The sequence below is a fragment of the Eleginops maclovinus genome, chromosome 15 (genome assembly GCF_036324505.1).
Source record: "Eleginops maclovinus isolate JMC-PN-2008 ecotype Puerto Natales chromosome 15, JC_Emac_rtc_rv5, whole genome shotgun sequence".
NCBI lineage: Eukaryota > Metazoa > Chordata > Actinopteri > Perciformes > Eleginopidae > Eleginops > Eleginops maclovinus.
In genome coordinates, this window is record NC_086363.1 from 16,993,509 (window position 1) to 17,017,212 (window position 23,704).

General features: G+C 38.9%; 1 protein-coding gene across 1 annotated transcript in view; it reads right to left on the bottom strand.

Moving 5' to 3' along the window:
* snap25a (synaptosome associated protein 25a) overlaps positions 1–23,704 on the bottom strand; it is a 41,014-nt gene that overhangs the window by 12,417 nt on the left and 4,893 nt on the right. Inside the window, exons 2-4 of the mRNA XM_063902530.1 lie at positions 8,052–8,195; positions 5,028–5,069; positions 990–1,038 (exon numbers count right to left, since the gene is read on the bottom strand). Of these exons, the coding sequence (XP_063758600.1) occupies positions 990–1,038; positions 5,028–5,069; positions 8,052–8,123 (163 nt within the window). The 5' untranslated portion in view covers positions 8,124–8,195. The remainder of the gene's footprint in view (positions 1–989; positions 1,039–5,027; positions 5,070–8,051; positions 8,196–23,704) is intronic.

The window sequence follows — 23,704 nt, forward strand, 5'->3', positions numbered from 1 at the left end:
AAAAAAAAAATGCATGTAACCAGGGATTGTACAAAGTATGTGGGTTGATTGAGGAGTGATTGTATAGTTTGTCATTACCAGCTAAATCGATCGTTTTTCGTATCCACCTCGTGTATTTTTACATCTCGGTTAGCTGTCAGCAGGGTAGCTGATCGCACCCCCAGTCATATTTACAGGAAAAGAAAGATTGGCCAAATTGTAAAGAAGTGAGCTGTAAAATGGGATGTATTTAAAGGTGGCACATCTGCTGCCACTTTCTTCCATGAGGTTTATAAGCAAATGTGTTAAAATTAAAATATCTCTAGGCATTGAACTCAGTTTAACAGAGTCTGTGACACCAACATGACTGCCTTTTTATCTTTTTAACATCTTAAACTTTAGTAGTCCGGAGAAGATTTAAGCATAGATCCAAGAACAGCCCAGTAGTCCATCGCCATAGGCTCCCACAGGGACAAACACGCCAACCCAACTGAGTTCTGGAAAATGATTACATTCTCTCGATGTTGAGCTGTAGGGGTTTGGCACTGCAGTGGCTGGCATTAAATAATCCTTATAGTTAATGTTTGGTACTTTTTCTTTCACTGTCTTTGTTAGCAATTGAGCATAAAAAAAAGCTGCTGGCAAATCAAAAGCAGTTAGGCAAATCAAAGAGAAAAATGTTAGACAAAGGAAACAAAGGTTAAAGGTAGCTGAAAGAAAGAATTTCCCCAAAGTCAAACCCCTTGGGGTGCTCAAAAATGAATTAGTTTGGATATGCATTTAAATGAAAACAAGCAACTGCATGTGAAACAATCGAACCATTCACAAGTGTTTTGATACCTTACATTTTTATCAACAACATTACTATTACATATAATAATGTCCTCTGTGGTTCTGCTAATGTTAACACAATCTTTTACTTTTTACTTAAAGTTATGAGCTTTTTTATATGTGAATAGCTCAGTTATTTTATGTTACTAAAGCCGCCATCTCCTCTCTCACAGACTCACCTCCCTGCTCGTCCAGCATAACCAAAGTCCTGATTCCAGCATCTTTGCTCTATTTCCCAAAGACAGTCACGTAGAAAGGAAGTGGGAGGGAGGGAGGACAAACAAAACGAAATAGAGGTCAGTAATGAGGCCACAACAGCTTATGGAAACAGTTGCTACTGAAACATGTGAGCTCCTACAAGCAATTTACCCATCCTCAACCGTTTCCCTTTTCACCTGAAACATTTTTGTTTTACATAACATAACATAAACTTAGTCAGTGGTCTTTATTACTATTTTGCTTTCTTCGGTATTGGATTCTTTTACTTCAGTAATGCTAACACAACGAAAGAGAGTCCAAAAATTGTGACAAGTTTAATAATGACATGATTAAGGAAATGGTTTAATAACTAGGGAAATACACTCATATTCTTTCTTGAGGAGTTCCAGATGAAAAGTTCATCATTTACTTCTATTCGCTCAATATGAACTACTGTTAGCAAATAGCTATCTCATATTAGAGTAAAGTCTAGCCTCTCTCTAGCTAGTCACTGGCTTGGCAACAAAAAAAAAAGAGTTCCAGCAGGTAACTTTACGTGAAGCCATAAGAAAATATGATGTACTATATTATTAATGGATTATTAGCAGTCTTCCAATGAAACTGTCAAACTGAAATGGTGTAGCCTACACAATAAGCCTTGAGTTCAAGTGGTTAAGTCGTGAGAACAACCCTGCTAGCTAGGCTACAATAGCAGTATGGAAGGCGACATTAGCAGTGTTGGTCTTTAACCTTTGGGTCAGACACTGCTTTCATTCATATGATAAGTGAACCTCAACTAGCTTTAGCTTCAAATTTACCATATATCCTTGACTGTTGTATAGTTTTGTCTCAGCTAGCTCCTGGCAAGATAGGTAATTACAGTATACCACAAAATGTTGAACTATTCCATTCAATATCTACAGTAGGGAAAAACATACATCTTGAAAATCAAAGTAAAGATATAGAATTACAAATTGGAAAGTCCCATGTGTTTTTGATTAATTAACAATTACCCATAATGTCACAAAATAACACATATATTGCTATCTACAATAACAGCCCCTAGATTAACATCATGATAGGGATCATCTTGTTATTTACATTCTCCCTGTGTCAGCCGGATGGTATTGATTAAAAAGGGCAAAGGTCATTCTGGCATTACGCCTAAATCATGAAACGTTGAAATAGCACCCAGGAGAGTAACAATAATAATGCTGACAGCAGAGAAGAGATCTCATTCAAATTAAAAACCTTTCCATTGGATTTCATCGTACAAATGACACAATTAATAACACAGGATCCCAACACCCCTTCTGTCTATGACTCAGCAGCTGAGGACCTTTGGACTACGCATTAGTATTGATTGAAACTTGTAGGAAGAACTATTTTTCTAATGCGCCAAATTTAAAATGTAGAATGTCTGTTGGTCTTCTTTCCCCCTTCAGATACATTTAAATCCTTCCTGACTGTAAACCATCAGAGCAGTTGAGCCTGCATGAGTGCCACAGTTAAACATTTTAGTCACTGATCGGCTGTGTTGGCTACAGGTTTTGATGCTGGTAGAAAGAGTGTGAGGAGGCGGAGTATAGCAACACTTGCTTATACAGCTCTTTTTCCTCTCTGCTTCTTAGAAATGCAGCACCGTCTCACTAAGATTTCAAACCTGGTCAGTCCTGATTCTAAAAAATACGATTATGGTGTGTCAGGCACACACTTGACATACACCGTTACACATAAATATCCCTTGCCACCTCAGCAGTTTGGGAAGAAAGCGTGGGGGGTGCAATAAGGAAACTCTGTAGTATAAATGATTCTGTAATTTAACAAGGCTGTGTCCAAGCGGAATCCCAAAGTAGTGGAAATGAGTCCCCAGGGAAACTCCAAGGAATAATCAACCATGATCCAATACAGGACTGGAGGTGGTTCAATGCGGCTTTACTTATTCAAATCAGGTGGATAGATTTGTGAATTTTGGCAGATAGGTTGCTTATTTGTAGAATACATAAGTAAAGCTTCAAGATGTGGTTGGTCAAGCTTCAACCTAAAGTATTCATCATTCTTCAAGAGTTACCTGCACAAATTGAGTTTCAAAATTGAATTCAACTCATGTTTTTTTTCATTGCATTAAACAACTCATCATCTATACAATCCATTACATTATCTTACTGTTTTATTCAACTGGTTAAGAAATGTCTGAGTTAAAAATAAACCACATTTTATTTACAAAGAGGAGAATACAAGCCTCTTTTCCATTTGTGTGACTACAGCATATAAAGCAATTTTGTAATCTCCCCGCCTGCAGCACAGTCGCTGGGTGGGGCTGTGTGCTGAGATATGTCGGCTGATGATCAATGTGACCTTGAGATTTGCTTGTCAGACGCCATCACCCCCAGCTGTCCACGCTGTCTCTCTTTTATTTCCTACTTCCCTTCATCTCTGTCTGCTTGTGTCACATCAGGCTTTCTGTTCCTCTTTCTCCTTGTCGTTCACTCAGTCTATTACGGCATTATTTATTGGCACAGGCAAATAAGAATCTACAGAGTCTGTTCACATATGGGTGTGTCGTTTCTGATTTACATGAATTCACTTCCTATGATGGTATTCATGCCATCACTCAGTTGACTCATGGTTCACTCAATCCTGTCTGACTCTTCAAGCAATTAGAAGAGAAAAATCCTGAGCTTGTTAAAGATGAAAAATGAAATTGAATTGTATATATTTTTTAATCAACGATGTGATCAGCACCTAAAAGTAGTTTGATTGGTCAACAAGTAATCTGTAAAAGCTATTGTTAGATAGGAAAATGAATTCCAGGTCTTTACAAAAAGAAAATAAAAATACTAAATTGTCTTTTGGTACCTAGCAACAGAGATGTTTAAGGAAAAGTTCTCATTCTGGTAAACATGCTAAATGGCTTTCTTGCTGAGAGTTATTTAAAATCTTTTCCATCTATATCTATTTCCCCAAATGTTCCTTTAAATTGTATGCATTGTCTCCTGGCTCTAACTTTGTACTTTTTAATTGTCTTTATTAAATTAAAGCCGTAAAGTGTGGTAAGATGAAGATCGACAGGAAATACTGGAAAAAATAACAGGAAATTAGGGAAGCGAGGGGATGACATGCAACTTGGTCTGGTATTATAATCTTCTCATGGAGACCACAGCCACTGTTACAGATTTACTGTGGTGCATCCACGTTTCCAGAGATAACAATGAGCCTCTTATTGTCCTTGGTGTACCAGTACACATGTAGCTCCTCTCCTGAGACAACCTACTGTCTTCCAATTGTGTGTTTTATGTGTGTTGCTACAGTGTTCTCCTCCCTCAAGTGTTAAGAACAGCATAGTGTTCTTTAATTTAAAATGAGATAAACATTTAGTGAAATCTGTAATTATCAATGCTAGCTTCCTGAGATTCACAATCTATGCAAGACTAAACATTTAATTGTAATATTATCTAATGTAAAGCATCTCTCGATGAAATTGGAATTATTTCTCAATTAGGAAATAAACTATGCATGAAGTTTAAATATTTGCTGATATCGTGTGATTCTCTTTTAGTAGATGAATTAAGGCCCTAAAAGTTGAGATGCCCCTTACCCGTGGAAGAACCAATCACAACCATTTCTTTTTCATTCAATTAAAATGTCTAGTTTTTTAAATGGATAGCTGTTTAAAATATTAACCTAGTCATTTCAAATATACTAACCAAACAAAGACTAACTGGGCCAACAGTGACAGTTCGCCAACCTGTCTGTCTCATCACATGTATCTCTAAAAATGACTTTATCAGTGAGTAACATCATTTCATCACCTTTTTACATTTACGGGTTCCCTGATTATGCTCAAGATAAGCCAATTCTTTATTCTGCAGGTTTTTCTTATAATACATATATATATATCAAATATTTATCTGGGACCTGACTGAGTTCCAGTGTCACAATTTAGATTTTTGCTGTGTCATAATAAGTAAGCCTCAGATTTCATTCATAAATTATAGACATCTTTGGTGGTTTCTTACCTCTTCCACCAGCTGTAGCATACGACGTGTGCTCTCAAGAGACTGTGGAGGAAAGAAAATACAGTTAATGAGATAATATGACAGAATCAAAAGGGAAATAGCCCTGTTTGATATCAGAGAACAAATAAATCCATCTTCCTGGGGAAACTCAAAAATCACAATAACTTCCACAGTGAGTATGTTTGTTGAAATGAACATAAGCAAACTTCGCTTGTACACCAACAAAATGGAGTCAATTTGAACAATCAGGGAGGCACAAAAGGGATGAATGTCAGCCATTTATCGACATGGACTCACAGCGACTGAGTATTGAATATGAACGACCATATGATGGGATTTTTTTTTTATGCTGTCACTCAATTAAATGATTTGAATTTGAGATAAAAACTAAAATGCTTTCAAGCCCATTTGTACCGTGGCCAACAGGTGCAAAAACATTACAACATTTCCATTAGGAAAAAAACACTGCAGCTTCAAAAACGATGCAAATAAAAAAACAAAAATGTACTAAAACAAATGCAATGATAAAACACTTTCACCAACTTCACAACACATGTTCAGTGTTTACTAAACGGGCTGCAAATCATTTTTGACGTTAAGGGATTATAAAGTTGGCTATCTATCACTACCTTAAAATTACATTTTATTGGCTCATTTTAACAATTTAATTGCACAATTCCATCTAATATTATTGCAGATCTGCTGTAAGCCAGGGAGCTAACATAGCTAACCTAGTCATTTCAAATACACTAACAAAACACAGACTATCTGTGCCAACAGTGACAGTGGGTCAACTTTATAATCCCCTAACATGGGGTCCCAGGTGTGTGCATCACGTTTAAGTGTTCCCTGGTTTCCTTTGTGTTTCGAGCTTCTAGCAGCAATTTTTTGTAAACGATGCCCATGTGTCACCAAATTGGTGAAGATGTTTTTCATTTGCGTGTGTTTTGGCACATTTGTGTTTTTATATTTGCATTGATTTTGAAAGTGAAGCGCATTTCTCCTAGCGGATGAGTTTGGGGCCACATTTTCACTCGTAGGCCTCCGTACTTCTGAAATCGCACTCAAAAGATGATTTACTGAGAACACGATTGTCAAACTATATAAATAACTACACTCCCCGCTCTCTATCACTTTCTCTGAGACGTCTATTATTAGCCTGTGTGTTGATAGATATGTAGCTGAACGTTCCAATTCCCTCTTTTAGAAGCGAGGGGCTGCAGAGCTTACTAGCTAGAGTCACTTTGCAGGGGCGGCGCTGTGCGATATCTTGTCCTCTTCACAATGACACAGCTTTGCCTTGCTGCGAGCGAGGCTGATCCACGAAGCGGTGGGGGCTGGAGAAGGTGTTTGGGTAAGGGCTCAAATGAGGCACAGCCTTAATTTGAGCAGCCACTTTTGTGGGAGCCAGTAGCTTTGTCTTTTCCCTCTTTTTTTACCTATCTTCTTTATTCCCATTGTTGTCTTTTTGTCTTGTGTTCTTTGATTTGAAATGGCCACAATAGCCGCTGTTGTCATCATGAGAGGGAAAAACTGTTGTTCCGACGCCGCCATTTTGTGTATGCATGTTCACGCATGTGTTTAATATTCTGCTCAGCTGTGCCAGTGTGAGTCACATGTAAAGCTGGAAGGGTGTGGGCTTATCTGCTCTGGGCCATGACTGAGACTCTCTCGCTCTCTCACACTGCTGTGAAACACACGCCCGCACACACAGACAAAACAAACATTCACACAAATAGAAGCTCCGGCACATAGATGTTTTTCTACACATTAACACGGACACTCTCACATAGACATTTAGCATGAGTATGTTCACAAGTGCACATATCCCTGTCTTGTGCACCCTCACACAGAAACACACCCCTGAGATGTTACCACGCTGTTATGTAAAGTCAGATGACACTGGTATACTCTCCTATCACCTGCACATGCAAACAGCCACAGTCCGAGCCAGAAAAAATACATTTGTCAAAAAAATACATATTAGGCTATAACACATCATACACACTATGAGAATGCAGAGGGAAGGGAGAAAACTATAAAGTAACTTTTAGATTTGGAAAATGAATTATACTGTAAGAGGACATTTGTAGCTATATTTAAACGAACACTTAAAATATTTCTACACTATTTTCCCATGTTTGAGTGACTCATGGACACTAAAACGTGGGAATTGATTTTTTAATTGTATCAGTATTGAGTGAGAGCATGGCAGCCGGCAGCTGTAAAAAGGCTGCAAGGTCACCATATCATACATTTTTGCAATGGACATCCTTTTTAGTGGACATACATTGATGGTGTGGACCTTTTACTCTCTGCCTGCTGCAATTGTTTGCAATTGTGTACCAATTTCAAAAACTGTTGTTCCCATTTCAAAGTCTCTTTAAAGGGGCCCTATTATGCCAATTTTTGGTTCATATTTCTATTTAGTGCCTCCACTAGGACATGTCTCCATGCTTTAATGTTCAAAAAGCTCTTTATTTTTCTCATACTGCCTGTGCTGCATGACTTCTTTTCACCCTCTGTCTGAAACCAGAACCCAGTCTGCTCTGATTAGTTAGATGGCCAGCTCTGTTGTGATTGGTCAACTGTTAAGAGATGTCCCGCCCCTTAGCATATCACGTACAATGTGTTGGCGCAATAACCAATAGCACAAGTGTTGCATAGTGGTGTCACTATGTTTTGGAAGTAAACAAAGGAGATCAAGGGAGGCGTTTCAGGCAAGGGGGTGGGGTTGGGGTGTGTGAGAGAAACTCCCTCTGGGGGGAACTTTGGGATTTTAGCCTTTGCAGACCATTTACATGCACAAAATGTACATAACACACTACAGGAAGGGAAAAATCCCAGAAAGCATAACAAAAGCCTCTTTGATGTTCACTTCATGTGCTTCTCATCTGTATGCCTCTGAATGTGCTTCAAGTGTGGTCTCTGTGAGTAGGTGTGCATAAATGCAAGCGTGCATGCCATCATGTTCGTGCACCACCACAACTGAATCCACAGTGATGCATGGACCGTTGTTCTCACCTCATCGGCCAGCTGGTCGGCGCGTTGCTGCATGTCTGACAGCTCATTGCGCATGTCCGCGTCATCTGCCATGGCTGCTGGATGTGGGGGGTGGAGAAGGTCTCCAACAGGGAAGAGAAGATCCTAGTGGGATTTCGGGGAGGGCTGGAGAGGAGACGGAAAAAAGGAAAAGGAAACATGCAGCATTAATTGTCTGTAATTCTTTTAACATTTGACTATTGCAATCAAAATTAGCTTGCTTCTATCATTTTGAAAGTCAATGATATTAAAAGGTCTACAAAGATTCTGTAGAGGAATAATCAAAATCATATCCACGACATTATACATTCATCGCCTCCTTTGTGTACCTCTATGAGCGACAGCATTTTTTTTTTAGCCAGTACAGAAAAAAAAACCACTGAATGCCAGGTCTGTTACTGGGAACACATACTGTTGTTACATTTGCTAATCATGTTATGACTTATTCAAGACAAACTCAGACTAATTTGTTCAACATAAAGTCAATCCTAAAAGGTCCTGTTTATCTCTGTGTAAATACATCCATCATCACACATGTGAAGACGCCCTTGAGCAAGGTTGTACTCTCCTCCCAACCAACTACTTCCAGTCACCCTGCATAACAGCAGCAGCTGAAAGCCGGAGGAGAAAAATTTAAAATATATTCCAGAGCGGTGCGAAGAAAAATGGGCTTCAACAAAATGGGCCAAATGAAATAGGAGGATTGGAGCTTCTATCTCCCAAGTCTCGGTTGCAGGCTGTATAATCGAGGATTATAGCTGCAGCAGTGTTTGTTAGTTGGGGAATGAGAGGAAGTGTGGTGTTTGAAGAGGAATGCCAGTCTCAGACAGTGTTGACTGGGATTTTTCGGATTAGCGACAGAGAGACATAAACAGCCTGTTTGCCCTGTCAATGTGATCCTTTCCTCCCCTCTGTAGGTTACGAGAAGAGGCCATCATCCCAAGCCATCTCCAGATGCCGGATTACTGGTACCAAACTCTAAAGATCGACATGAAACAACTTGTGTCGGACATGTTAGAGATTGGATATAGCTACAAGGCAGCCTTCCATCCAAATTGTAAATACACCTCAAGTTAAAATAATTGCCTTGCAGAGTTTTGTTACCCTGCTACTTTTTTAGGCCTCTACTACACATGGGGAATAATGTTGAGTCATTGGCTGTTGGGTTGAAATAAGGAGCGGTTTTGTAGGTCTTAGCTAAACACATATTTGTACAAAAATAGGGGTATCGCTGAAAAAGCATTTAGTCAACCTAATAGGTCCAATCATGTCTATTGTCGAACAATGTTTTTTGCTTGTTATGGATGCTGTTTGTTGTGTAAAGGTTCCGCGCTCCTTTTAATGCTAACCCGTAGCGGACAAGATTGACAGAAGGACAAAGAGAGAACACGTTTTTTTTTGTCTCCCCAGAACCTCTTTTTGTTAGCTATCAACCTTTAAGAAAAAGCTCTGGTGAGGTGATTCGAGAAATAGGAGTAGAGGCTTGTGTTTGGCAGGGTCTTTAAGATGAAAAAATCCTAACAGAGAATGCAAAAACCCATTTGTCTGAGACAGTGTCACCCAGAAACTTGGACCTTGCTGCCAGTCAGTGTTCTGACAACTTCGTTCTCCTCACTAGAGATGGATTTCATGATTCTTTTCCGGGATTCAGTTTGCGTCGGTCAGTTCGCCAAGAAGAATCGTTCAGAATCGTTCGTTCAGTCGCGTTTCCGATACAACGTCATTCAGCGGGGAATCATGGAATGCACGGTTCTCAGTTCCTCGTTCACAAACGATCATGGAAACAGTCAACACAACACCGTAGTTCAAGGCAAATACATAGCTGCAACTTCATGATTATGTGTACTTTTAGACAACACAACAGTGGCTAATGTGTATATTCAACTTGACATGTATTCAAGGTAAATAGAGTAGACTACGGCTTGATCAGCTAATTTATTATTTTCATTTGTTTTGTTCACTCTCAGCAAGGGCTACTAAATAAAGAAATAAAGACCCAATATGCCTACAAACATGTTTAAAAGCTTGGCAGAACGATTATATCAATGAAAAGGTTTGAAGTCCCCATTTAGCCTACTAGTCTAGCGCCACTGACTGACTGAGTGACTGACTGACTGAACGAGAACGACTAGAGAGGAATAAATGTGAAGCAATCCTGTCTCTCGTTGGCTAAAATTCAACGAGCGCGTCCTAGACTCAACAGACAACAGCATACGATTGGAACAGCGACTAGGAGAACGAACAAACGAACAAACAAGAGGAAGGTGAATCGACGAATCAGGTCAGTTCGTTCATTTCAAAGAGTCGTTCGTTCGAACTGATTCGTTCGCTAACGACCCATCTCTACTCTTCACTCGACAGCAGTCAGACTGAGCGGTGAAGCTCATTCAAACAATGTGTGAGAGCAAACATCTTCCAGTTGATTTTTGTCAAACAAACAATAAATTATCTCAAATTGGGATGAATAAATTAAATCTTAGGATATGATAAGAATCGGAGGATGAAACCCTCTTTATTGTCACATACATGCACACAGCAGAGCACACACAGTGAAATTGGTCCTCTGCATTTAACCCATCCTAGTACTAGGAGCAGTGGGCAGCTATTGTGCAGCAATACATGTCAGCATGTATTGTGAAATTCCAGTCGCCTAACAGAAAACTAAACTCCTCTGATGGTAAAAGCCTGATTTAATGTCATAAAAAACCTGCCAGAAGAAGTTGCTTTCCATCATGGGCAAAGGTGTTCCGTTAACAGTAGCCAAAGGCTTAACAGCTGCAGCTATGTAGCTCAATTCAGCCTCGATTCTTCTGACCCCGAGTTTTTTAAGAAAACAGGTCCGTAATTAACATTGCAGCTATATAACGACTCCAGGATCGCATCGGGATGACTTCTAACCTGAATGAGTATTGTTGCAGTGATGATGTATTTTCTTGTAGGCCGCCAGTTAGCATCTCTTTAACTTGTGTTAACCACAGACCTTAGTTCAGATTTCTAACACTTTCAAAAATATGGCGAGGCAACAGGAAGTGTTAAAATGCTAAGTTAGTTACTTGTTTCCGCACCACTCTATAGTTGTACAGGTATGAAGCATGCATTTGTTGTGCTTGACTTGAGGGAGGGGCTTAGAACACAGAGGGTAGAGCTACAGTAGGAGGGCTGCATGTCTTTTGCCTTTTCCAGAAAACTGTCTATCCCAAGTTCGAGACCAATTTTGTTGCAGCACAAAAATCTTACAGAGACCAAAATGGGAGAGAAAAATATACGTCAGGTAAAGACTGATCAAGTAAGGATGTGCGTCATCTTGGACAGACGGCCTCGCCCACCTCGACGTGGCTCATCTTGGTGACTGAGCGAGCAGCCTGTTGATATTCTGTCTCGGAGGTTCTGCTGTTCCCTCTGTGTTTGCTTCATGCACTCATGTATCCGGAGATGTTCACAACAACATCTGCTGACCATACACTCGCTGCACATACACAGGAAATGAAGCCATTTTTTTGTGTGCCACGGCAATATCCCTGCACGTCACGGACTGAATCACCAAAACCTCCCCAGGCGGTATATAGATGAGTCTTCATTCAACTCAGCAGATGAATTCAGTCATGTATACCTCAGATCGAAGAGATGCATCGTAATGATAATGTCCGGCCTCCATTTCATTGTAGCATTTACTCTGATTTCTTCTGACACACTTGGAGATCCTTCCACAATGTTGCCCTTCAAATAAAATGTTATGTTATTTGATATCCACCATGTTTATTACATCTCTTCCTGCTCACATTTCTCTCCTCTCCTCTCTTCTTGCTCTACTGCACTGCTTCATAACAGCAGTGACCATGTTGGGTTATGTAAACCTCCAACTGGACTTAAATGTCTGAATCCAGTCTGATTCAAAGAGAGGGCATGGTTTCTCGGCCTGGTTGTGTAACCAAATTCAGGCAATTAGGTTTTAGCGGGTCCACACTGACCTTTTACTTTACGTCGCAATTACCGGCTTCACATTTCTAATCTCAGCAGCATTTAGCACTGCCTGCTTCAGCGCTGGAGCAAATTCATATTCTCTCAAGACGAGATGCACAATACTGGTGGAGCAGCTGCAATGTAATCACATGCTTTCGTAATCAATGCATGTGTATAGGTCAGATGATATTACAGTTAGAGAGAAGAATTTATAATATTTGACTTGCAAAAGGAAACAAATAGTTAATAGAAAACAAAAATTCTGATTTATACAAGCTATTTGTATTTAGTTATAACTAACGGCTCTGACAGAATGGATTTAAAATAGCTTGTTGGCATTTCAATGTCCTAATTTCATACACTTAACTTGGAAAATCCTCAACCCCAGGAATACATATTTTAGACTCAAGGTTCACTTCCAAGATTTTTTCAAGAAGCTTTCAACCATATTTTGCAGCATTCTTCAGTTATAGAGCAAAGGTCTGTACTGATGTCCCTTGATTTATTTAAAGGCAGGTAGGTTTACTTTGAATTGTGAAACACATATTACAGTTTATTATTAATTAAGTCGCTGATTTATTTAATATGAATAATATACAGCCGCGGAAAAAATGAAGAGACCACTTCAGCATTATCATTTTTTCTCTTGTTTTATTATGTATAGGTATGTCTTTGAGTTGAATTATTATTATTATTATTATTATTATTATTATTATTGTATTCTATAAACTACTGACAATTTTTCTCTGTGTTGGAATTCAACAGACACTAGAATGGCTGCCATACATGTAGAGATAAAGATTTAAGAAAAATTGGGAGTGATCTTTTCATTTTTTCCAGAGCTGTTTGTCTTCATTCTAGCAATAATGTGTCTGGTTTTATTATGTATTGTTCCTGCTTTTATATTTGCCTTATCTCACAATGATAATGAAAGGGAAATAATGTGTGTATCCACCCTGTGATTCAGATAATCTCTGAAATTGAATGTCTTCCTTGATAAAGGAATATACCTTCAATTTTATTTTTACCATTGCTACTTTAACACACGAATGGAAAGCTAAGCCACATTGTAGCTACTGTTAGCAGCTTGCATCAATAAAGCAGACAGAGAGCGCTTGACAGAGTTAAATGCCTCTCAGAGTTACCATTACAAGGATCAATCTGATGACCTTTGAGTTACAGAATGTTTAACCAGCACGCTGCCCAGTCATCCGTAAAAAGCTCCCTCTCAAACTACACCCATTTATCTAGAGATTCTTATCTAATTAAATGTTGGCCAGCCCACTTGAGAGGCACTTTTAATTTCAATCAGACAGAGCAAGAAAGTAATACATGGCCGACTCAAATGGGTAATTGATTTGCTTAAAAAAAACTAAATAAATGTCTGATAAATTATCATGGAAGCAGTCTTAAATGAACCTTTTATGACTTATTTATTGTATCTTATTTTATTGAGCAGCAGAAGCTCTGTCTGCACGCAGTGTGGATTGGTAGTGTGCATTTGAGCGAGGCACCAAACCCCCAACTGCTCCGCAGCATAGGAACAGTGGCAGCCAATTGTCTCTGCCACTTGTTCATGTCTACATGTATTATTGACAGTGATGGGCAATTTACTTCCAAAATGTAATACAGTACATATTACTGTCTTTTTAAAGTAATAAGTTACATTACATTATTACTGTCTCTGAACTGTAATGCGTTACACTACTTTTGCGTTACTTTGAGTTAATTTCACCAAAATAACCTCAAAAGTATAAACTGTAGTTCATTGCAGCTCATTAATTAAAGCTATCTATCTATCTGGCAGTACATGCTGAACATTAGGGAAAGAGCTAGAAATGAACTCATGCTCCGTTTAAGTGGGCTGAATAATATGATACCGGTAACATTACGTCTCTGTGTGTTATTAATAACATGCTAGTGGAGCCTCTGCATGGCCCTGTGACCTGCTGTATATGAACGAGTCTCTATTCAACGTTAGCTCACCTTGTCATTGGTGTGCTAACGGGGATTTGGCTGACAAGCTTTCTAAAAGCCGGTGATTCCACAGAGGACAGAGGCTGCAGATCTTCAACACTCTGACACGAGTCTCTGAACTTCTCGGGGTTCAAGCAGCAGACCCAGAGACAGTTACCTTCTGTTGCTTTGGCCTGCGCGCACTCCTGTCTTTCTCTGTTCTTTTCTCTGAGCCTGCAGCTCTGCATTGTGAATCTGTTTCTGCAGCCCTCTTAACCAACAGTAAACAGGCTCACTGAGTTACTATTCTACCTGCACAATTATTTCTCTGGTGTCAGAATGTCTCGCGATGTTTGTGAATTCTTAGAAACTAAACACCTCATCATTTCGGGTTAAAATGTGTTGTAACTGCGTTACTGAGAATAGTAACGGCTATTATATTACCCACATTTCAGAAGTAATGTGTTATATTACTGCGTTACAGCTAAAAGTAATACATTACTGTAACTCCGTTACTTTTGTAACGCGTTACACCCAAAACTGGCTGTTGGTGCATGTGTGTGTGTTGGTATTCTAGGCCGTAATTGTTTTATTATTAGTCAATTTATTGAACATGTTAACAAAGACTTTACAAGGTATGACAATAAATACTCAAGTAATTTTCCTTCATGTTCAAAAGGGGCAAGAAGAAGCTTAAAAACGTTTCTGGTCCTACCCCCTCTAGCAAACATTGTTCATGAAAATCAGAGTTCAGTTCATAGACGTCAGCATTCGTGATATTTGACTTGAAAATCTTTTCTTTGTACAAATCCAAAAAAATCTAATAGGTAAACCAAAATCGTCAAAGAGAAGAATAAGCCGGAAATCACTGGTCCTGCTAATAAACAGTTAGGATTTTTAATTTAGATTGTTGCACAGCATTTCAGCTCATCATTAAAGTTGGTTGTTATGCAGTGAAGTTTGGAATTTGTACGTATACATGTTTTGTTTTCAGTGTAAACAGATACGATTGTTGATTTGAGGCATTGAACATAATTTGAATAGTTTTATAGTCAATCAGGTCTTGAATGTTTATTATTTTTAGATTGATAAACAATCGATTTGTTGGTTCTATGTAACTAGTTTTATTTACCATTTGTAGGGCTCTTTTTTGCAGGATAAAGATTGGATGTGTATTTGTTTTATATGTGTTCCCCCAAACCTCCACACAGTACATCCTGTATGGGAGTATGACGGAGCACTACAGCATACAAGCAAGCTTGATTTATTAGGTCTTTGGCTCCATTCAGAATTGCTATTGATTTGGATAATTGTAAAATAACACCAGAGTGAAAATCACAATTAATCCTGTAGAATAATAAAGGTGATCTTAATCTTAATCTTAACATTTACTGACTGAATCCTTTAGGTGCGAAACCCTACATTTCCACCAAAACATCTGCCAAACTGCTGCCTCCAAATGTCAATTCCTGTCCATCCTTAGTTTTAACACCTAAGTGTCCCTTGCTCCTGTGTTTGTCATCATGATGCTGAAACCATGACCTTTTGACTCATCAAACATGAAGGTAATATGGAAGAAGAACAGGAAGAAAAGTAATTAAAAAGATACAACTAGGCTATATATCAACTTGTGTAAATGTAGCAAGATACACACACTTTATTACTGCATTATTGATGCCTGTTGCCTTGCTGATTATCAGTATGATCTTTTTTATGCCATGAGAAAAGGTGCTGGAAAATGTGATATATTTTTAGCTTGGCAGTGATCACATTGGAGCCCAACACATTCATCAGCATTTGGAAGAGCAATAAACACGGCTTAACTCAAGCATCTATGTACTGTGCAAAACTCGAAAAAAGATCTTCCTATCCATCCAGCCACCCTCCTGGCACTTCAGTGTAAAAACCATGGGAACAATAATGTGAGATATAGAGATGCCCTTATTTCCATTCCCGTCACATTCCATCCCCGAGGACGGCATATTTCACAGCCTGTCCAATCACATCCTACCTGGAGAAGATTACCAGCCCCCACCCACTGCTTCACCTCAACACGTTCTCATATATTTTGGTCCACTCTTCGTTAGTATCCTTCCTGTCCTCTGTCACTTATATTACTCCCTCTCATGCGTTCTTCTTTCATTTTCACTTTACCAAACAAAAGATAACACCGACTGAACCGCACCTTCTCATTCTACCAGATAAACATTTCGATCAATGTGTTTCAATAAGTATTTGACTGTTTTAAGTATGTCAAATACTCTACTAAAGTATACATCATCCATGTAGGACTGGGAAAATGACCTCAAGGATAAGACACTGTGGAGCTTTGATGTGGCGAGTGAGACATAAATCTTAGTTGTATGCACATCGAATTGTATGTGTGTCTCTATCTTCTCTCTATCTATGTGTGTGTGTGTGTGTGTGTGTGTGTGTGTGTTGGCAGCCATTTTGTTTGTGGTTGAGTTTCAGGCGCTGTATCTCCGTTCCTACATCAAACATTTGCCTTTGTTCTTTTTGAATGAAATATCTTTGGTGGACATTTTATAATTGTAAAAGGACACTCCCAATCTACTCGGCTGACAGAGATGAAATAGCGTCTGCTCCTCTGAAAAAAGGCAGTTATTCTGAGCTACATAACAGTCACGGTGAAATAATACTACAATAAGTGAATTTAAAGGTTATCTTATGGCTTGTTTATAGCCTCCCCGGTATCCATCTATCCACACCTATAGCGCAAGAGCAGATGCTCATGATAATTGCCCTTGTAAAAATATATCTTGTTGCATAAACAACTTAATTGTGAAGGTCACTACAGATCTTCACTTGGTGTTATCACTCCGTACAGAATACTGCAATGACAAAGGCTTGAAATAGATCAAGTAGGCGTTCATTTTTTTAATTATAGGAATAGCCCTTTAGCTACAGAGACAAATTAATGTTAAATAATATCTAATGCTGATAAAATATCCACAGCAGTCATGCTAGGGTCACATTTTAGTATTCCTCTGCTATGTGGGCGCATTTTTCATTTGATGGTTTTTATCACACGGCCTGATTAAATGCTTGATTCTGATTGGTCAATTTGAACACAAAGCAGTCATTTTTATGATAGATGGCTGTTAGCAAGGACGCTCTGATCAAGGGACTATGTGCAGTCCTATCAATCTGCAGAAGGAAGTTCGGTCAATTTAACATCAGCTGTAGGCAACAAAAAAAACATCGTAATTTCTCCATCAGGGAACACCATTGATAACTTTTTTAATGTTTTTTTTTCTATTTGTGGAGAGCACAAAACTATGGATTTATGATGGCAAAAACTCCTCAGTAAAGAAAGACAAAAACAAGAAAACAGGAAAAAGTGTTTAAAAGACTCAAAGAGCTGGAATCAGCAGAAAAAGACAACACTGACAGGAACATGGTATGGGCTCTGGCACTGTTTAAAAATTGGTTAATGGAAAAGCAAATGTGAACTGACTGACAGTTAGGACGCAGAAAACGTCGATCAGTGCTGCCCTCATTTTAAGCTACATTAATGTCGGGGCATCTCAGTAGATCAGAACTTTCTTAGTGGAAGCGAGGTGTTATTTTGAAATCAATAAAATCGTGTTAAAATCAAGACCCCTTCACTTGGCGCAGAGCCCCTGCTCACCCTGTCTGGGTTCTTTTCTCAATAATGACCGGCTCGCTACACATAATCCCTTACATAACTATTACAACAAAATGGCACCCCCCTTCCAGGAACCCCAACAAGCCTGAATAATAACAACAGTGAGGAAACATCACACAGCCCATGTGTCACACCAGCAGGAGCTCTTTCTGCACAGAGGAGCTAGCATTAAGTGCAGCAGCGACATCTCAGTGGAGCGCTCTCCAAAGAATGTCATGCATTATTGACCTGAGAAGTCCAAGACCCCATCACTTATTCATCTGACCCCGATGTTACCATCAACACCTCAGAAACACATTGCTAAAGAGCATCATAACATTGCAGGCTAACTGCTTCAGACAGAGGATTACACTTCACAAGCCTCAGAGATGATGAACGCACATGACCTTCTCCACTGTGACCCTGAGAAGAGGAGCAGACATTAAAATCCTGTGTCAAAGGGAAGTAAAAAAAGTAAATAGAGATGAAATAGTTGGTCCACTCGATAGTCAACAGAAAACCAGATGGAAAGTACTTCAATTTGATGTTTAGCCAAGGTATGGCTCTAGGGTTGGGAATGTTTTGGATTTGAGACCACTACTTCACATCATTGGATTCGGAATTGCCTTATCTTGGTTGTGATGCATTTTGAGAATGTTTTGAGCCAGTAATCTGGTTACATTTACTAGTGAAAGTTATCTAATATGTTGTCTTCACTAACCACAATGAGCTGTTATCCAAGCTATGTTTATACAGTTGATCAATAGGGCAGATGGTTCAGTTTGCATTGGGACGATACTAGTGTCTTCAACAGGAATAGATATTCTACTGACTTGGTTTTAATTTGGTTAAGACTGCCTTTGGACTTGGTCTTGGTGTACAGTCCGGATTTAAGCTGAATGTAATTATTTTCTGTAGCTAAAAGCATTGCATTTTAGTATAGCCTAACAGAGACTCTGTACTTCTTTAAGTGAAGACACCAACATACTCATTGGCTCCGGCTTCTCAATTGATAATGATTTGCTCTATTCTTTTGTTAAGCATAATAAGAACCAAGAAATAGTTGGATTTTGTACTGTTGGTCAGAAACAAGTGATATTAATATGTCAACTTGGGCTTTTGGAATGTTCTTTTTGTTTCATTCCTGTTGTGCAATTTATAAATATATACCTTAAATAGCTGTGCACTTTATTCTACCACCTTTTATACTTTTCACCTGGCTGGTAAACTGTTACTGGTACTGGATGTGTATTTTGTTTGCTGTGTAATTTCTAGTTTTGTTTATCTTTAATATTTTGTATGCATGCTTCTTGAGTAATATTAAGCAGTACTTTGTTCTTTGATGACATTTTGTGGGACTAAGGTATTCTTATGTTGATTCTAATCAATGAATAGGAAAATAGATTTAAAAATAATTGATGATGAAAATAATCATTAGTTGCATCCCTAAAAGGAACTGCATGAAAAAACCCACCACCACAATTAAAAACCAGTGGCTATATAAAAAGACATACCATCCGCACCACTAATTAAAAAACAAATCTGCATGTAAAGCTTAAATCGGTCTGCATATTTTAGTTACAGCAAATGGAACACTTTTCTGCTGTGTGGCTTGGAGCAATATGCATTTTAAAATAAAGTGAAATGATGCTTTACATACTGTAGTGGGTAATAATCAGTCCTTGCTGCAAGCCTCCCTATGGTATGATCACATCATTAGACGGATGACAGACAGAACAGGAACATTTGCCATGATGTTTTATTTGTGATCAGACTATAAATTGAGCCCAAAGCAGTTTGTCAAGGGGAATTATGCTGAGAGACTAAACCATATACTGTGTTCTTTATACACAGAAATACAAACATTCAAACATACAGTAATCCCTTCATGGTCTCCTACAAGGCATGTTCAAGAACACATAAGTAAGTCATGAGAGACATATCCTATCCCTGCCAATGGCATGACTGTTGGTGCCGTACATAGCGGATTGAGAAATTGTAAGAGGTTTCATACTTGACCGAAGTAGAGCTGCAGTGATTTAATCGGATATTAAGATTTCCTTTTCTGTTTTTTATCATTTTATTGTGAATATCTTTGCGTTTTGTCTTGAAGAAACAAAACAATTAAAGGCATCACATTGAAGTTTGAGAAATTGAAATGGTCATTTGACCTTTCATAGACCAAATGATTGATCTATTTACAACGAAACAAAAGTCTAAAGATTCATCCATAGTGGAATCTGTGCATGCAGCCCTGTTGTAGGAGAGTGTGTTTCCGGGATGTTACAGTTTACTGCTTTCTGGATGTGTGAAGGCCAAATTGACATTGATGGGCAGTTACTCACTTGGTATTCCCATCACACACCTCCACTCATAAACTCCTTCATGAACAGCTTGAGGGATAGCCACCTGATGACCTGTGTGCATGTTAATGTAAATACTGCTGTACTCCATCCAGTATCACGCAGCACCAAAGTTAAACTATGCCATCCTATTTATTGTCTCTTGAAGGTGGAGTAGCCACTACATTTGCTAATAGAGACCAGATACACCGAGGGTGAAGACAAGGGCAAGGGTGGTGATTTACACCCCAAACTCCAATCCCTTTTCTTATAGGTCCAGAGCTGCATGGCTCCTTATCAGCCAGCGTCCTGCTTCAAGGGACAATAGACGGCGGGGCAAAAGCATCCCAGTGGGCAGACTGAGGTGTTTATTTTGAGCTATTTTAGAAAGAAGAGAAGAACAGACACACACAAGGATGACAAAGAGAAGAAAAGAAGGCCATGATTCAGTATGCACTGCATAACACAGCAAATATGAGCACTGCCAACGCCCTCCAGTCACATCTGTTGTCTCCGAGAGTGACAGAGGTCCTGAATGCAACAAATTCATCCAATGGGTGAGCCATATTTTTTACCATTAGCCTATTACAGTTGACGTTTTGGCTAGAACAGGGCCAGGAAATTACATTTGACAAACATAAGGTGACAGGGAGGTGTGCTCATGAGCTGATGTTGGCAGTCGGGAGTTGGCCTGGGAACTGGAATTGCGCAGGTTCAAGTCCCGGAAAGACCAAGTATGGCCGAAATGCTCCTGACCTCCTCCCTAGGCGCTGAATATAATAGCTGCCCACTGCTCCTAATAGAAGTAGATGTTAAGGAACATTTGTGGAGCAAGGACTTGGAAAATAAGGAAAGCTCAAACTGATGCCAGACTCTGAAGATTTATTGGGAGTTACGGACGGAGAATTGACAAAGACATTTGCTGCATCAACAAAGTGATATAGCACCTGCCCCACCAAATCGTCACACAATCGCAATTATATATCTAGTTATAGACACAACTATTCTCCCCAAGGTTTTCTGTCTGAACGCTGACTGTAGTAGAGTGATGAACTGGGTTAAAGAACATGGGCCCAGGTTAATATTTTCCTCAGCGGTATGGATTATAGGATTTGGAATTCAGATGGTCACCGGTTCGAATCCCAATACAGACCAACAAAAAAAGAAGGGTAGTGTAAACAGGGGCCGGTAGAAGTGTGACTTCTGGTCCTTGTTGAGGTGACTTTAAGCAAGGCACTGAACCCCCAGGGCACGGAAAAATGGCAGCCCCTTTATTCTGACACCACTGCATTATTACATGTGTTTGTAATAGCTTATTTTGTTTGCTGTTTGCACGTGTGTATTTCAGCTGTTACTGCATAACCACTAAATTAATAATGTCTTCTTCTTTAAAAAGGAAAATGTAGTGGGGTGGTTCAGATGGGGTGAGGGGGTCCGAGAAGATGGCGGTGCAGATAAACATATGAGCAACAATCAACCAAGCAATTTAAGTACAGGCCACGGCAGCCTGTTTTGAATTAGAAGCACAACCTCTCATGTTTTACGACACACTAAACGTCAGGACAGAGAGATGCGAAGGTTCTCCGGGTGAGAGATGCTGCAGATGTTCTGTTTTATACCCGCGTGTTTGATGGAACCCTAGGCAGGGAACGTTAAAGCTGTCCGCAGATTGGGAAGGCAGAAAAACTGTTAAAAAACTGTTATGGCCTAATCAATATTGATGTCTTTCATTAGTCTTTTGGTCACAGTTGTTTGGCATGGAGCATGTATATACAGTTGGGGAATGTGGAACCAGATTCAAGGAACAAAAACCAATCAAATATCACTAGAGTTTATTTTACAGTCCAAAGTCTGTACTTCATCCACCATCATCAGGGGACTATAGGAGACAGGCCACTTCAGTGTCATACAGGGGCCTGTTTATTATTAAAAAAGTCATTTAATAAAAAGATAAAAGTCCACCTCTGCTGCCTTCTTTATGTGTTTTGAGAACAAAAGAACAACCAATGGTGTTTTTTGTTTATTATATGATTAAGGATGAAAACGTTCAAGGCAGTATTGCTGTAGCTAATGATATATTTAATTACAGATCAAATATTCAACCTTTAACAAGTACAAAGATAGTACAATCCTCAAAACTATTTCTTTACAATGTGTCGCCTTCTTTGGAATTTGGCTCAAAAACCAAAAATATTAAGTCAACTATTATAGAAGATTAAAAAAGTAATAATTCAAAGAAATTCCCATATCTGTCAGTCTTTGCTTAGCATATGACTCAAATGGATAAAACAACAAAACAGAACGAAATGAGACATTCTTTGATTACTCTCATATTTGAATGTCTTCAGCTAACAATGCTGACATCCAGTGGAGGTCATTCTAAAACAACCAATAATCACTAATACTGACACTCTCTACTGCTCATGAGACATATTTAGATATTATATAATATGTCAATGCCATTATATTATTGATGAATTCTTAGTAAAATGAGAAAAAAAAGATACAACTGACTTGCTATATGTGCAGAGACTGTGAAGTTAAATGATTCAGATTATTTTTAGACTCATCATTAATCGTTTAATCTACAGTAGAAATATCCTTTTTAGTATCTCAAAGTCTAAGATGACGTCTTCAAATCCAAAAACAAAAGATAATACTTGTGAAAGTGAAATGAAACATCCCGTCTATTATCACCAGCAGCTGTAGTTCTTTTAGCTGCTAACATTGTAAAGACTGTTGTGTTCTTTTTCTCGTGTATATTAATGTAAATGAACTTTATTGAGCAAGAAATCTGCATATTTGAGAAAATATTGCATTTTCTGTCACCTTTCGCATTCAAAATATCACAAGATTAATCAATTATCGAAACAGTGAATGATTTTTGATCAGTTTGATAATTACAAAGCCCGTAGATAGTCTTTCTGTTGTTGACTTATCACTGCGTAGTACGTCACACGATAAGTTCCATTATGCCATAAAAGACATGCGGTATAACTATAATGTGTTCTATAAAAAGGAAGTTTAACTGTGATAAAGCTCACATCACCTGAGAAAATTAAACGCATGCCCCCTCTTTTCTTTACCTCACCTTCTGTTAAAGGTGTATGTAGAGTATTGCAGAGGTTAACCCGCACCAACAACCTCAAGCTGCACTGCAGCATCATAAATAACCCGCTTAACAAACACACCTAGAGCAACAATTTCACCAAGGGAAACAGCCCATAACACTCCACTGATCCCAGAATGGAAGCAGTCCCCACACAGCGGCGTGTTTGCAGAGGACTGATACTGTACCGTCGTATTGTCCCTGCACCTGAGCACACAAAGCCATGTAATGTAGAAGGAGGAGGCCGTATTCATGTGGACCCGAGCGTATTAAATGGTGACTTTATGCTTCAGTGATGCATGGATAAAATGTCTATACATGCTTTTATTCTGGAAATAGAAGCTTTAGTCCTGCAGGGATGGTTTACAATGTAATGCTGCTGAAGCCAGGGCTAATGCGGTGGAGAAAGTGATCTGTTTAAAGCTACAGATCAATGTGAAACCGGAGCGTGCTGCATCATGTCTAAGCACACACACATATACAAGCGACTACGCTCCATAATAATACCCCCTGCTATAGTAAAATATGAGCCCCAATGTTTATTAAGTAACATGTAATGTAGTGCGTACATTAGTCCAATTAATTCTGATACCTGGCAATTTCTCTCATTTTACCTCAA